This window comes from Blastocystis hominis, assembly GCF_000151665.1.
Source record: "Blastocystis hominis, Singapore isolate B (sub-type 7) whole genome shotgun sequence assembly, scaffold_9".
NCBI classification, from domain to species: Eukaryota; class Bigyra; order Opalinata; family Blastocystidae; genus Blastocystis; species Blastocystis hominis.
In genome coordinates this window covers 309319-325558 of record NW_013171868.1, presented here as the reverse complement: position 1 = coordinate 325558, position 16240 = coordinate 309319, and the positions used below count along the sequence as shown (strand labels likewise).

General features: G+C 47.2%; 4 protein-coding genes; 3 read left to right on the top strand and 1 right to left on the bottom strand.

The window, feature by feature from the left end:
• Positions 1-1033: 1033 nt before the first annotated feature.
• GSBLH_T00005032001 (uncharacterized protein) lies at positions 1034-6488 on the top strand (the record flags this gene model as incomplete). XM_013044025.1 has 1 exon in its annotated part: positions 1034-6488. The coding sequence occupies one exon, from the start codon at positions 1034-1036 to the stop codon at positions 6434-6436; it is 5403 nt and encodes a 1800-aa protein (XP_012899479.1). The 3' UTR covers positions 6437-6488.
• Positions 6489-7544: 1056 nt separating this feature from the next.
• Positions 7545-8103, top strand: GSBLH_T00005031001 (uncharacterized protein). XM_013044024.1 has 2 exons: positions 7545-7849; positions 7880-8103. Exons 1-2 carry the CDS (start codon positions 7787-7789, stop codon positions 8075-8077), a joined length of 261 nt encoding a protein of 86 aa, XP_012899478.1. The 5' UTR covers positions 7545-7786; the 3' UTR covers positions 8078-8103.
• A 6094-nt stretch (positions 8104-14197) lies between these two features.
• On the top strand, positions 14198-14855 carry GSBLH_T00005030001 (uncharacterized protein; the record flags this gene model as incomplete). XM_013044023.1 has 3 exons in its annotated part: positions 14198-14360; positions 14393-14560; positions 14593-14855. The coding sequence occupies 3 exons, from the start codon at positions 14198-14200 to the stop codon at positions 14811-14813; spliced, it is 552 nt and encodes a 183-aa protein (XP_012899477.1). The 3' UTR covers positions 14814-14855.
• A 155-nt stretch (positions 14856-15010) lies between these two features.
• On the bottom strand, positions 15011-16002 carry GSBLH_T00005029001 (uncharacterized protein; the record flags this gene model as incomplete). XM_013044022.1 has 5 exons in its annotated part: positions 15902-16002; positions 15830-15871; positions 15450-15800; positions 15354-15419; positions 15011-15321 (listed from the first exon to the last, which is right to left on the bottom strand). The coding sequence occupies exons 1-5, from the start codon at positions 15936-15938 to the stop codon at positions 15011-15013; spliced, it is 807 nt and encodes a 268-aa protein (XP_012899476.1). The 5' UTR covers positions 15939-16002.
• Positions 16003-16240: the final 238 nt, after the last annotated feature.

Sequence of the window (16240 nt, the reverse complement as noted above, 5' to 3'; positions counted from 1 at the left end):
TAAAATAGATACTATGCTATGAATGAAATCGTCACAATAATGATATCGGCACTTTCTTTTTAGCCTCCTAACAAATAATTTATGGGCGAACAAGTGAATAGTGTGTTATCTTTTGTTGACAATAGAATTCGATCATTCTCTGGAATTTATACAGTATTGTGAAATCATCACAACTTCAATAGTTAAAGTAATAAAGAAATTCGGTAGGATTCGAACCCTGTTCTTAGACCTTCGATGAAGCAACACGAATTTGGTTTGGGTTGTACCAATATGTAATTCTCCTCGTTTTTAACTTCGACATCACCCATTTCATACCATAATTACTGCTAATGACATGAGAGAAACAACTGTATAAAAAAATCCCTTTGTATTATATTTCCACGCCATTCTTGTTATGAAATGCATACTACTATTTTGATATGTGATTGTTTTCCGTGTCTAATTGTAACAAGACTGACTCGTTTTGGACATCGATTTTCTTAAAGTAGACTCCCACTCAGCAAACAACATGTATATAGTTTTGTTTGAGCATACGGGATCCAAGACAGCCTACCACTTATTACAATCATGAATGGTCCGCTTTCTCTTCTCTGCGGTTTTTGCCCACCAATTTGGTGTATCACATAACGAAACAATCATTACGTACTGTTGCATAATGGCTGTTCTACCCTTGGTAGGATCTTCACAATGGAGCCTTCCGTTCGTAAGACAAGGTAGAGTTTATAATAAGCACGAAGGGAAAGTCTCCTATCACGTAGAAAAGCCGCATCAAAGATAAGTTTCCTATAAAACGAAGCACGATACCTTATAAATAATTAACAAATGGTAATATTTGATAACTACCAATCATAATGCTTAGATTTTAATTTACAAGTAGCGTTCTAAACGCTCTTCAGTATTTAGTCCGGAGAATAATGAATTGTGTGTTATTGGGTTTGTTATTCGTGCTTCAATTGGTTTCTAGTGAAATATACTATCCAAGTTGTTCTTTAGTTTTTTGTGTAATCTAGGTGATGTCTGTAAGAATGGATTTATGTTAGCGGTATTTACGAAGACTTTTGGCTCTGACAGTTGTGAAGTAAGTCTTTCTGATGCATCCAAGAAGACCAACGGTCTTGTTCTTATTAAGGACCTTACTGACTCTGCTGCTTACTGTCTAATTCCCGGTCATTACTATGTTAGTTGTAAGGGCCCAGCAGAAGTGCTTATTGTTCATGGTCAGAATAATAATAAAATCGTGGACTTAAGGAATGCTCCTTATGGTGAGGTCGTAAGCTTAGATAACGGAGCTTCCTCTATTCCCATGCCAGATTTTGATAAGAACACCCCAATTAATGGACAGAGTGCTTATCCCCAAGATGGGACAGATGAATCGTCTGACTTTACTTGTGATCAGGCTGGATATCTCAACTATTTAAATCATTGGCCTGAGAGTCAGAAGTGTACTTCGCGTGATGTTACTACTGTTGAATTCCAGAAGCGTTTGGAGTACTTCATTGAGTCTTGTGAGAAGATTCACGAGTGGAATCTTCGTGATAAGTACAAGATGGAGTTTACTTTCTATGCTGATTGGCACCCTGAAGAATTCGAGGAGCTGACTGTCACTACTCAGCGTTATTCTGGAGTGAAGAATCCTGTACCATCGACTACCCCTGTGCTTAACAATTCTAACTGGAGATATCTGATGCCCTCTTCTGATCCTTGTGATGATGTGCTTGACAGCGGAGCTGAAAACACTCTCCGTGCGACCATTTGCAAACCCCAGAACTGCTCGGTGTCTTGGGCCTTTGCTGTTACCAACTCTATTGAGTATGCCATTAAGAAGTTGTATTTGGATACATATGATCAGATTGTGGAAGTTGCTCTTTCTGCTCAGGAGTTGATTGATTGTGTTGGAAAGGATCACGGTATTGAGGGTAGTGTTTGCAGTGGTATGCCTATTATTTGGGGTTTCGATTATGTATTTGATAACGGAATTGCCTACCGTCGTTATTATCCTCACACTAATGTTGAAGCTTCGCAATGTCAAATTTTTGACGAGGATAAAAAGTATTTCATTGCTGGTTACGAGAAGCCTCATGTGTACAACAAACTTGGACTTTTTGATTTGATGATGAAGGGTCCTACAGCCGTTTCTTTAGGCCTGGACCCTGAGTACTTCCAGTACTATCGCAATGATCGTGCTGAAGGTCCTTTCTTCACCAATGCTTACTGGAGACCTTCTGTGTATGGTGTAGTCGTGGAGTATATGCAGTATGCTGTGGAAGGAGTTGCCGACTATGCTGAGTGGCCCTATTTTGCTGTTGAGTCGAGACTGCGTGCTTGCGACTCGTTCGTGTATCGTCTTCCTATCCGTGAAACTACGTCGGATGCGAACATTGCTGGTATTGCTGGATTTGCTATCCGTCCTATTGTAACTGCTATCCTTCCCACTCCTGAGCCTCCCACCGTTCCTCCCACTATTATTCCTACTACTCCTGCTCCTACTACTCTTCCTCCTACTACTTTGCCTCCTACTGAGGCTCCTACCACTTTGCCTCCTACTACTCTTCCTCCTACTGAGGCTCCTACGACTTTGCCTCCCACTACTCTTCCTCCTACTGAGGCTCCTACTACTCTTCCTCCTACCGAGGCTCCCACTACTTTGCCTCCCACTACTCTTCCTCCTACTGAGGCTCCTACCACTCCTGCTCCCACGACTTTACCTCCTACTGAGGGTCCTACCACTTTGCCTCCTATTGAATGTGGCGAGAGACAGTTCGCGGTTACGGTTACCCGTACTTGTGGAAAGTTTGGATCTGAAGAATCGGTCAGCATTTATGAAGGAACTATTTTATCTGGTAATCCCGTTTATCAGGAAACTACTTGTACTGCTGGTACCTTCTATTTCTGCATGAGACCTATGCAGCATACGATTGTGTTGACGGATAGCGCTCGCGATGGTTGGGATGTTAGCTCGTCTATTGTGTTGAAGAGTGGAGGTATGTCTCTTTCTTACACTTTGGACACTGGAAGTTCTGTTACTTATACATTCAATCTGACTCCTTCTGGGGCTCCTACTGAACCTCTTCCTACTGAGGCTCCTACTACTCTTCCTCCCACTGAGGCTCCTACTACTCTTCCTCCTACTGAGGCTCCTACTACTCTTCCTCCTACTGAGGCTCCTACTACTCTTCCTCCTACTACTTTGCCTCCCACTGAGGCTCCCACTACTCTTCCTCCTACTGAGGCTCCTACTACTCTTCCTCCTACTGAGGCTCCCACTACTCTTCCTCCTACTACTTTGCCTCCCACTGAGGCTCCTACTACTCTTCCTCCTACTGAGGCTCCTACCACTCTTCCTCCTACTACTTTGCCTCCTACTGAGGCTCCTACCACTCCTGCTCCCACGACTTTGCCTCCCACTCCTGCTCCCACGACTTTACCTCCTACTGAGGGTCCTACCACTTTGCCTCCTATTGAATGTGGCGAGAGACAGTTCGCGGTTACGGTTACCCGTACTTGTGGAAAGTTTGGATCTGAAGAATCGGTCAGCATTTATGAAGGAACTATTTTATCTGGTAATCCCGTTTATCAGGAAACTACTTGTACTGCTGGTACCTTCTATTTCTGCATGAGACCTATGCAGCATACGATTGTGTTGACGGATAGCGCTCGCGATGGTTGGGATGTTAGCTCGTCTATTGTGTTGAAGAGTGGAGGTATGTCTCTTTCTTACACTTTGGACACTGGAAGTTCTGTTACTTATACATTCAATCTGACTCCTTCTGGGGCTCCTACTGAACCTCTTCCTACTGAGGCTCCTACTACTGCTCCTACTACTACTGCTCCTACGACTTTGCCTCCTACCACTCCTGCTCCTACTACTCTTCCTCCCACTGAGGCTCCCACTACTCTTCCTCCTACGACTTTTCCTCCTACTGAGGCTCCCACTACTGATCCTCCTACGACTTTGCCTCCTACTGAGGCTCCCACTACTCTTCCTCCTACCGAGGCTCCTACGACTTTGCCTCCTACTACTCTTCCTCCCACTGAGGCTCCCACTACTCTTCCTCCTACTGAACCGATTCCTGAGTGCGGAGAGGACAAGCTATTGCTCGAAATTGTTCGTGTGTGTGGTACTTATCCTGAAGAAGAACGAGTCGATATTTATCAGGGAACAGACCGTCCGTTCACTGGTACTCCTCTGTACAGTGAGTCTGTATGCACTGCTGGAACTCATTATGTGTGCATCAGCCGTGTTGCTCACACGATTGAGCTGCGTGATTCTGGCTATGATGGATGGAATGGTAATTCGCATGTTACTTTGAAGAGTGGTTACATGTCTATGACTTACACTTTGACGGCTGGAGGTTCATATGCTTATTACACTTTCGATATGACTCCTACTGAGGCTCCTACTGAACCTCTTCCTACTACTGCTCCTACTACTCTTCCTCCTACCGAGGCTCCTACGACTTTGCCTCCCACTACTGCTGCTCCCACGACTGCTGCTCCTACTGAACCGATTCCTGAGTGCGGAGAGGACAAGCTATTGCTCGAAATTGTTCGTGTGTGTGGTACTTATCCTGAAGAAGAACGAGTCGATATTTATCAGGGAACAGATCGTCCGTTCACTGGTACTCCTCTGTACAGTGAGTCTGTATGCACTGCTGGAACTCATTATGTGTGCATCAGCCGTGTTGCTCACACGATTGAGCTGCGTGATTCTGGCTATGATGGATGGAATGGTAATTCGCATGTTACTTTGAAGAGTGGTTACATGTCTATGACTTACACTTTGACGGCTGGAGGTTCATATGCTTATCATACCTTTGATATGACTCCTACTGAGGCTCCTACTGAACCTCTTCCTACTACTGCTCCCACTACTGCTGCTCCCACGACTCTTTTCCCTGAATGCAGCGAAGACCAGCTTTTGCTTGAAGTCCGTCGTACTTGTGGACCTTCTGGTGAAGAAGAAGGATTTGAAATTTATGAAGGAAAGGATACAAATGGAAATGCTCTTATTGCTCAGGCTTCTTGCACAACTGAGGTTCGATACTTGTGTGTCAATCCTGTTGAGCACACTTTGGTGATGCGTGATTCTGGCCTTAATGGATGGTCTATGGGCTCTATTTTGATTTTGAAGAGCGGAGATCTTTCTCTGGAATTTGTAATGGAAAGTGGATACCTTCAAACGAACTCGGTCTTCAACTTTGGTATGGCTTACACTGAATTCCCTACGACTATGGCTCCCACTGATGATACTCAAGAACAGTTCCAAATCATGTTGATTCGTTCTTGTGGTAACTCGTCGGATTCTGAAGGCTTTACGATTTATGAGGGAGCTACGCGTGACCATGCTATCTATAGTCAGACTACTTGTGCTGCTGGTGTGGTGAACCTGTACATCACTCGCGGTCTCTACACGATTGTGATGACGAATTCGAATGAACAGGTTTGGGCTGAGAATTCGATGGTTCGTATTTTCTACGGCAGTTTGCTTGGATCGTACATGAAGGTTGTTGTGGGTGCTGAAGAGTCTGCAGTGTTTGCTCTTCCTGAAGTGATTGAGGCTGGAGCTGCTTGGAAATACTCTTCGGAGGCCATGGTGGGCACGAGCTGGACCACGGAGAATGTGAATTGGAGCTTGACCTCGGAATACCCGGCTATTTCTTCGATCACGCGTTACTTCCGTCAGAGCTACACGTTGTTTGGAGCTGGATTCCGATCTGTGATCATCCAGGTCAAGACGAACGGTGGCTTTGTGTTCTATGTGAACGGAATCGAGGCTTCTCGCTTCAACTTGCCCGCTGGAGAGATTACTGCAACGACGCAGGCTACCGAACTGAAGGAGAGCAATGTGTACCGCATTCTCCGCCTGTCTCTGGACGCTTATTCTGCTGTGAATGGTGTGTATGAATTCGCTGTGGAAATGCACGCTGCTGAGGGTCAGATTGGTCAGGCCGAGCACTTCGAGTGCTCTGTGGAGTTCACGATCTATGAACAATCGCTGGTTGGAAGCGGCCAGGCTACTTCGAACATGGCGGGTACTACTACTTACACCATTCAGAACCTGTTCGATAACTTGATTTCTACCAAGTACCGAGCCGCTGTGACGAGCTCGAGTTTCCCTGTGGAAGTGACCTACACGTTCCCCGAGGGCGATGCGAACACGATGAACAAGTATGTGCTCACCAACGGCGATTCGACGGCTGCGGCTTGCAACACGTGGAAGATCTTTGGTAGAAAGAACGAAAGCGACGAATGGGTGATGCTGGATAGCCAGGATAGTGTGGAGTGGTCTACTGCCGCTCAGTCCTTGACCTTCACCCTGAGCAACGTGAATGCCTACAATGCCTACATGTTCCAGTGCAGTGCGGTTGTGAATATTGATGATACCTATTATGGAGGTCAGCTGGATATGGCTGAATGGAGTCTGATTCTTGCTTAAATACCGTGAAACAGGGAGGAAGCTATTGATTGATATAAATGTTCATAATATAGTGCTGTTTGTTGAAAATGCCAGAGGAATCTTTGTATAGTGATTCCTTGATTAGAGAGAAGGCTTCGTCATTATTTTATTAACCTACCTATTGTAAGATCATAAAGATGTTTTTCCACTATTATCTGAAAGTATTTTCCTATGATTTTGAAGGATGCTTCTTGCTTGATGATATTGTGTCATTTGTTTGCAAGAAGCTAGAATTGCCAAAGGAATCTATTGTAATTTGTGATGAAGACAACTCTAAGCTCTCTGCTGATACTATATCCAACTTATCGAATGATTCGCATGTGCTAGTGTATGACGTCGGCAGAGTTCTGATGGACGGCTTGAATAAGGAGGGGAGATGCAGCAACAACAATTGTTCGTTCTTCAATAAGATAATAGTAGAGAATTGCGGCTTTATGGAAAGTGAGAGGATTTACTTTGGATGTTGCGGTTCGTGCCCATTTTGTGGGGCACTTTTTGAAGTTTTATCGCTTTACTTGAAAAATTGTCATTTCGATATGTTTATCATTCGTGACGATCAGACACCAAAGGAAACAGATGATATCGATGCCGACAAACTGCAACCTCACTATTTTGATCTTCTGCTTTTGAGTCACACTGAACGCTATGATTTCAACGTTAAACAAGTTGGAGACTATGTCTGCCGAAGGTGCCACAGTGTAATTACGGATTGTAACTGTGACCGAGTCCATAAGAAATCGATATGCGACCAGTGCTCTAAACAAGATGAATAATAATTCGCTTTTGAGTTGATGAGACGCTTTAATCTTTGTTCCTCACACGATTACTCGAATACAGTACAGATTAAGTACCCTGAGCGTATAGTACTTCACTAAAACTTTGGCATTCCGCTCTTGTGAGTCTATTATCTACGATCAATAAAACTATCCAGTTTTGTAGTCGCACTACTTTAAAATTTAACAGAATATTGTGAAATAGGAATATTGAGGTGGGGATAAATACTAGAATAGTAATTTTACTAGCTAATCGTAATTACCCCACAACATATTATGAAACTCCTTGTTTTCCATTCACTAGAAGTTTTTAAGGACTCGTTTAGAACATGGTTGGTACTGCTAAAGGTAACTTATTTTCTTTGTTCGATTGATTGTTTTTTAAATTGATTATTCTTACCATTGTTTAGCCACTGCCGCTGCCAAGAAAACCCAACGCATTCAGAAGAAGAGCGGAGGTCATATTCATACTACCACTCGTTTCTACCGCCCCAAGACTCTTAAACTTGCTCGTAAGCCCAAGTATGAGAGACACGCTATCAGCAAGGAGAATAAGATGGATGCTTATGCTATCATCAAGAAGCCAGCTGTGAGCGAGTCTTCTATGAAGAAGATTGAGGTTTTCTGTTTATAGGCACTTATATTGTAGTCTGAGAATATTCTTACTTTCTTTGTGGATATTCGTGCAAACAAGAGACAGATTCGTCAGGCCATTAACAAGCTTTACAATGTTAAGTGCTCTAAGGTGAATACGGTGATTTCTCCTCTGGGTTTCAAGAAGGCGTTTGTGCGTATGAGTGGTGAGAATGAAGCTATGGACGTTGCTAACAAGATTGGTATCTTCTAAGTTGAGTGGTATAAACATGTCCTTATTCGTTTTTTGTTTAAACAAAACACACAAAAGGGTTAAATTGTTTTTGAGTTAGTGGGTAGGACTCTTATCTTTTGGGTATTTTCGTTATTTCGAAATGCGTAGTAGAAAAGGGCTTTGCTTTACTCTAGAACATCCATCTCCTCGAAATGTTGTTTCTGGAGATAGCAATCGTCGAATTGTAGTTAATATCTCTGTTCCTACCTATGGTAAAACATACTACATATCTATCCAGCCAACTGCAAATTATGAAACACTATGTGCTATCGTTAAATCCAGACTGAGAGTTCTTCGTCCTTATTCTAGATCTGAAATTTAGGATCTCCCTAAGGAGGGTAAAGCGTTTTCTGCAATGCTCTTTAATGGGAAGGAAATAGATAAAACCAAGCCCATAGCAGAGTCCGGAATAACCTATGGAGCTAATATCGAGCTCGTTTATGAAAACATTGTTTTTCTCTGTAAAACATTTTAACTATTAGGTCGATGACTTTTTTGATGAAAGTCCATTGAGTTCTAAAGAACATGAGGGTATAGGAGTAATTGTTGCGTTCATTCTTAGCTATTACGCTCTTAGTTCAATTATTTCAAATTTCAGGTATTTCTAGTTGCATCGACTTTATACAAACGCACTTTATGGATTCTGCACATCTCCTTCTTTCCTATCTACAACAGAGAATCACTATCAGTATGCTCTCCGTTATTTTTTGCTAAATTAGACGACAAAGACGAGCCTGAATTTGTATCTTCCATCTTATCGTTTCTTAATGGCTTGCAAAACCTATCTGTTAAAGTTGTTTGTCTGCAGTGGCTTTCAAACCAGCTTCAGCAAAGTCGTTTTTTCTCTATGAATATCACTCACAGCTGCTCATGTTGAACATTTTTCGAGCTTAGTTCCTTGGTTGATGCAAAGTCTCGGAGGGGGGAACTCCTCCCTGAACAAAACCATCCTCAGAATGCTTCTGACGCTACTGTCAAACTCCTCGATCGACATCCAAGTCGACAAGGCGTCCATTAAAACCTATTTGTTGCCCTTGCTTCGCGATAACTCACCCCACTCTCTATTGTTAATGGACGTGATCTGCATCTTCGCCCACCGGAAGGACTGTATCGACGATATTCTCGTCGCCGTCGCACGCTTTGCTGAGAGCTCGAAGCTCTCCTCCAAGCAGAACAAGAAGCTTCTGCATCTTTTGACGCTTCTGGTGGAGTCGAGCGACAACGTCGACTTCTTCATCCGATCCTCGCTGCTCCATCGCATCTTCGTCCTCGGACAGCTCGGCGACAGCTCGCTCTTTCTCCCTCTCTTCTCGTTCATCCAGCTTCTCGTCGAGCACCGTACCACGCACCCGACTTCGCTTCTGTCTAGACCTCCCGCCTCGATTTCTCTTTCTGGAGCAGTTCGTTGCGCTCGCCGAAACGGCCGTCAACCTCTGTCCTCTCGAGAACACGCTCGCTAGCGTCATTCAGAAGCTCTTCGACGCGCTCTGCGTTGATGGTAGTCGATGAAACGCCCTGAAATGTAGAAACGGCGTGCGTGTGCATGATCAATGCGGGAGTTTTGCGGGTGTGCGCGATGCATTTCATCACGCTGAGTCGAGATCCGACGGTGGTTTTGGACACGCTGACGACGCTCACGCATCTGATTCATTTCGTGCCGTGCTTCGTTGATATGATCGTGGAAACCGAGGAACTGTCGAACCTGGTGGAGTGTCTTCCGCTGATTTTGTTCGACGAGGAAAAGGGGAAAGTGCTTCTCGACTTCCTCATGGCGTTGCTTGACGCTTCTTCGGGGATTGAGTGGATTCGAAAGAACCGAATCGTCGATACGCTCCAGTCTTTCCAGAACTACAAGGAATGCGATTTGAAACTAGCTCAGCTCATTCAGGGTTTGATCGAAGCCATGAATGCCAGCCCTTCCTCCGACGCTTCTGTCCCTCCGTCGCAATCACAGTCTCAATCTCAATCTCAATCACAATCTCAGTCTCAATCACAATTCCAGTCACAATCACAATTCCAGTCACAATCACAATCTCACTTCCAGCTCCAATTCCAGTCACAATCCCAGCTCCAATCGCAGAGCTCGCAGAGTCTGCAGAGTTCACAGAACATACCGAGTTTACTAAGCTCGCTGAATTCGCAGAGCTCGCAGAGTCTGCAGAGCTCGCAGAATTCGCTTAACAGCTCGAAGCGATCTCTGCAAAAGAAGCAGAGCGTGGCTGCGCCACTGTCGTGGTCCGAGAGATCGGAGCTGCAGCTGGATGCGGAGAAAGTGAGCTGGGATACCCAAGAGTCGTTTCTTTCGTTTTGTTTGCATTGTTTGCTGGACGACTCGCTGAGTCATTACATCCCTGCGATTTTCTCCGTGCTGGAAGACATTCTCCTGAACGAAAGTAGGCACAATCGATCCGAATCGAAGATAGAATGGTTTGACTATCTCATGGAACGATTCGATTTCTTCATGCTGATTCCTTGCATGTCCTATGCCTGTTACCACCACAAACAGGACGAAACCACCGTGATGAAATTCGGAGTCATCGCGTCTTTGATGATTCACCGTCTTCTCGATTTTGACTTCTTGATTCATAGCATTTGAGAGCAGTTTCCACTCGATGGAGACGCTGTTCGTGATCGTGGATTCGGTGTCCTCCTACGTGACATCGCTTAATTTAGTAAACGAATTCTTCTCCGTCTTGGTGGTTTTGAGCTCATCGAGTAGCCTTCTATCCTCTTTTTGTTGATCGTTTTAGAGGATCTTCGAGGCAAGCTGAAGAGCGTCGGGATTGTGAAAATGATGGATCAAGTGGAGAGCAATCTCTCCTTGCACAATCCGCAGTCGTTGCAGGAGCTTCCGCAAGTGGAGCGGGGGGAAGGCGCCACTCATCCGCTTCCGCTGAGCCAAGTGGTGCAGAAGAAGTTTTTGCTGGTTGGCCAGAATTTGGGATTGTCGAGTCGGAGAAAGGAGGAGAGTTGATTGTAGACGAAAAGACGAGTTCGTTCAACAATCAGGACGAAATGATTCTGATGAAGACGATTCTGTATCAGCTCAGCCATTCCGATCGAAACGAAAAGCTTTTGATTCTCGATAGTCTGGCAGACCTCATCGAGTCGGATTGTGGTGTTTTTTGCCTTCCATTCACCTCTAGATCACCGTCTCATCAACGCTTTTCTCATCCTCAACGGCGTCAACACGCTTCTCCGCGTGGTTTCGTCCTATCTCGACGACAAGGAAGTGGTTTCGCGGTCGCTTCTCATCTTCGCGCTTCTCGCCAAGTCCAGACACGCGGATTCCTACATCGATCTCCCGATCACCGTCGATCTCTGCCTCCACGTCGCCAAAAACTTCCCGACCACGTCTTCCTGCATTCTCCTCGCCCTCTACCTCCTCCAAGAAATCAAATCGAAAGAGGCATTGCTCCGCCTGGACACCGAATCCGCCACCTTCCAGACCGTTCTGGTTCGCAATCAGAACTCCGCGGAGGTCTGCGAGAATGTCTTCATGGTCATCGGCATCATCTCCCAATCCAGCGCCGTGTTTCGGCAGCAGTTCCTCAAGAGCAATGGGCTGAAAGACGTGCTGGACGCCATCTCGCTCTATCACAATCGGCCGTCGATCGTGATTTCGGCCTGCGGGATCTTCGCGTCTCTCACTTCGGAGGCGGCGTTTCAGCAGTCCGCCTATCGCTTCACCATCATCGACCTGCTGAATCGCTGGACGTTCGCAGCGACGATCTCGGACAAGCTCTCGCCGCGCATTCCGATGCTGGAAACGCTCCAAATCATCCTCGGCGTGGGTGCGTCCTGTGCGGATCACTTCATTAAACGGCAAGGCCTCATGGGCATCGTGATTCTCCTCGATCGCAGCCCCGATCTGGAGACCACCGTCACGTGCTGTCGCCTCGTCTCGTCGATCTGCAGCGTCACCAACGCGAGCTATTCGATCCTCGCTACCGGCATCGTCTCCCGCATCTGCCAAGCGATCCAGACCTCCGTGCAGCCGGTCGTCGATTTCTTCTGCACGATCCGCTTGATCGCCATGCAGAGTCTGGACTGTCTCCAAGAAGTCGTCAATTCCCACATCGCGCAGACCTTCGTTCGCTACGCGCAGAAATCGCAGGACGCGCAGAGCGTGCTGGAGATCATGTGGACGCTGTCTCTCTTCTCGACGAGCTGTATCGGTCCTCGGAAGGGGTGACGTGTAGTCCAGGGCTGCGTGCAGCTGAACGACGCGCGCGTGCTGGAGTTGCTCCCATCGCTGAGGGCGGAATACGATGCGGAGCATCCAGTGATCGCCTACTGCAAGACCATCAGCGAGAACATGCAGTATTATCTCTTCGAAGGCCGGCGGTCGTCGCTGGCGCTGCATTCCATCAGTCCCATCGGCGGATCGGAGGCCGATGTCCTGCTTCTGGTCAATTCCCCGATGCAGAAACTCATGTCGCTCCTTCTGCGACCCGCCGGCGCTTCGGTGCCCGAGCTCCAAGCCACGCTGGACGCTCTGCAGACGCTGATGGACTCGTTCGATGGGGAAGCGACCAACAATGCGGTGAAAAATGGACTCAATGATGGACCCAATAAAGAATTTAATAAGGGGCTTAATAATGGACCCAATAATGAATTTAATAAGGGACCCCATAATGAACCTAATAATGGACCCAATAATGGACCCAATAATGGACCCAATAATGGACCCAATAATGGACCCAATAATGGACCTATTAATGGACCCAGTGGAAGCAATCCCCTGCCTCCTAAACTGGGAATTTCCCAAAGATCGAGCCATCTCCCCGAGGAGCTGAGCATTGCCGAGACGATGGGCTATCGCGGCATGGCTCGCTCCGTGCTGGCGTCGCGCTCCCCGCGGTCGCCGCCGCGTCCGAAGCTGACGAAGGAGATGATTCTGCAGTCGGGCGTGGAGCAGTCGCTGGTCTCGGTGCTGTCGCTCTTCGCGGCGCAGCAGGAGCTCTGCCGAACCGCGCTGCGCCTCCTTCTGCGGCTGGCGAAGGAGCAGGACCCGCGGTTCGTGCAGCCGCAGCACCCTGAAAGCCTCTACGGCGCGGTGGAGACGCTGATCAAGCAGGACTGGGTGGCGTCGGACCTGGAAGTGCTGCGCGGATTGGTTCAGCTGTGCCTGCTGGCGGATGTGAATCGAAACCTGGATTTCTGCAACAAGATCGTCCCGTTCTTTTTGAAAGTGAGGCGCACGACGCGCGACTGCGCGCTCTTCATTCTCTACGTGGACGCGGTGATCGACCTGCTGCTCCGTCTGGCCTTCTGTAGCCTCCAATGCGTTCTGTGATCGCTAGACCAGATCCTCTCCGAGCGATTCACCATCCACAGCTTCTTCATCGTGCACCAAGACGACATTTCTCCCTGCGCCCCGCGTCTCCTCAAAGCAGAACTCATCCACCAAGTGGTCTATCGTGCGTTCTCCCCCCTCCTCCCATCGTAGACTCCTCGCTGATCAGCCAGCACACCTCCATCCACTACATCCAGCTCAACACCTCGCTCGGCAGCTACCTCTCCGCCGTGATGCGCCGCGAGATCTCCGACGTCACCGTCATTCTCGAGATGAGCACGCTCATCGGCCAGCTCGACAACGTCCGCGAGGACTACATCAACGCCGGCGGGCTCAAGACCCTCCTCGCCGTCTACTGGGACAACCACAGCACCATCGACGTCGAGCGCTTCGGCGCCGCGCTGCTCACGCTGCTGCCGGGTAGCTCCGTGATCGGGGTTTGATCTAGTCGCCAACACCGAGGAAATCCCCGTGCACGACGTCCTCAAGGTCTGCATGGACGTCATCAAGACCGACGACATGGAGGTCCGCTCGATCTCCTCCATCTTGAAGGTGCTGCGCCGCATCATCCTGATCAGTCCGATTTCTGGAATTCCATAAACCGTAGCCCAGGACGCCGCCTGGTTCATGGAGTACCAAGCCGAGTTTGGTAGCGAGCTCCCGCTCTTCCCGCTCGACGAATCGCTCATCAAGGAGCTCATCGAGTTCTTCTGCTACCTCCTCGGTTTCCACGTTTCCACGATTCGATCGTAGGCTGCACGCACGACGAAGCGACCGCCGCGACGATCGTCCACATCCTCATGGACGAGATTAACCGCGGGGCGTCCTACCCGTCGATCGTTTCCCTGTTTTCCCCGATCTTCGCCCACTTCGAATCGAATTCGATGGTGTACCCGCTGCTCTGCTCCGCCGCCCCGCCCATCTACGATTCCATTCTCACCAACGCGCTCAGCAACGACGCCAGTCTCCAGGCCCCCGCGGAACTCTACATCCAGTTCCTCGTCTCGGAAGGTGCGGATTCCCGCGGGGATCGAGTGTAGAAAACGCGAGGCGGCTGATCGACCGGAACTTGCTGGACACGCTGGCGGTGGCGCTGAGCAAGCCGCCGTCGGAGCGGAGCAGCGTGTATCTGCTGCGGATCGTGTGTTTGCTGTGCGAATTCGGTAGGAGGAGGAGGAGAGAAGGTCGATGGTAGATGTGTCATTGCAAGCCATTCTGAATGACGCGACGTTCTGCTCGCTGATGCAGAACTATATTATGAAGATTAAGGAACAGAGCAAGGAGCTGCGCGAGCTGTCCGAAGCTCTCTTGGGGTTGCTCATGCGGCACACGTCGGGGGATGCACAGCTGGAGGTGCTGGATCCCGCGAAGTTTAGCTTTGGGGAGCCGCCTAAAGAGTCAATCATACTGGTTTAGGTGCTATTTCGTTAATATCGATTATTGTTATCATGCGTTGTGGAACTGTTTGTTTTTGAAACAGTAAAATAAATTTTGAAAGGGGGAGGGGAGAGAAGAGTGGAGAAGTCGGTAAACAACGACGAAAAGGAAAAGGGGGTGATTACGAAACAAGAAGAAGGTTAAAACACTTCAAAATGCTCAGTATTTATCTTATCTTATCTTATCTTATCTTTTCTTTTCTTTTTCATACGCAGCACCATGAATGGCAAACCCAGAAACAAAAGCTGTTTCCAACAAACACACCAAACAATAATGTCGACAGCACAACGCTGGTACGAACATTTCTTAGAATAGGGATGCGTACCGAGAGGAAGGGGAGATGAAATGCTTCGGATTTCTCGCCGAGGATAGATGGGCTCCGAGCGCGATTTGCAAATCACAGAGATAAAGGCAACAATCAAAGCAGTGCAGACGCCGAGAACGATTACATAAATAACAATGACTTGGACTTGGACGCCTTCGCATACTACAGTGATCACCATCGCCATCGACTCCTACGTTCCTTGCTTTCGAGGTCGTAAAACGTGCTTTTCCCTCCTGAAATCACTTGCAACTGCTTTTCAGCTACGAATTAGACACTTCGCATTCCCATACTAAAAACAAAATCAACGGTTTCGATCGTTCGATGCAGCAACTCGGTTAAATTCAATTTTTGATTTTCATATTCCGGAAAACCCGTACAAACATAATCGCTGATCGAGTGTTCCTGATTTGCGCGAAGAGGGACACAATAGGAGGTCAGAGAGTCGACAAACTCAAAACTGCCGTTCACAAGCTGAAAAGTATATGTGTCTTCTGAATTGTCAATGATAACATAGGAAATGTTCATCCAGAGAACGCGATTTGAAGACAAGCACTTCTTGTCAGAATACTGATACACCAGGCGCTGGAAAGCCCAGATTCCACTTGTGTTCGATGGAGTAAATCGGTAAGTGAACTTCATCGCTATGTTACAATTCACGAGTAAAGCCTACATGAGTTCTCTCCATTGACACAGAGTGAGTAATCACCACATCCTAAACATGAACTGGAAAAAGCAGGCCTACGGATTGAGTTTTCGCCTTCTAGCGGTGGAGACATCATTTTGATATGCCACAGCGCATCTTGAGGAACTGCTCCGTTTGATCTTTCTGGATGGACGCTATTTACCACGACAAGAAAAAGGAGAAGAATGAGCGAACGCATGGTAGAGTACACTAAAGAAAAAGATGGAAAAGGAGAATGAAACTCCTTAAGAATGACAATAATGTGTATTTTTAGGGGTAATTTGTTTGACGGCAAGGGTATTATTCTCACTATCACTCATTTTCTTGCAGATAGAGAAGAGGACCACCTGTTCATTCACTAATTATTATGCTTTTTGATCTTGTTGCGAGTGTTCTTTT

Bases quoted from the DNA above. Each gene is read 5' to 3' on its own strand.
- GSBLH_T00005031001 (XM_013044024.1), top strand. From the start codon at position 7,787: ATGGATGCTTATGCTATCATCAAGAAGCCAGCTGTGAGCGAGTCTTCT. The intron at 7,850-7,879 runs GTTTTCTGTTTA...CTTATATTGTAG, and splicing joins CTTCTATGAAGAAGATTGAG to TCTGAGAATATTCTTACTTT.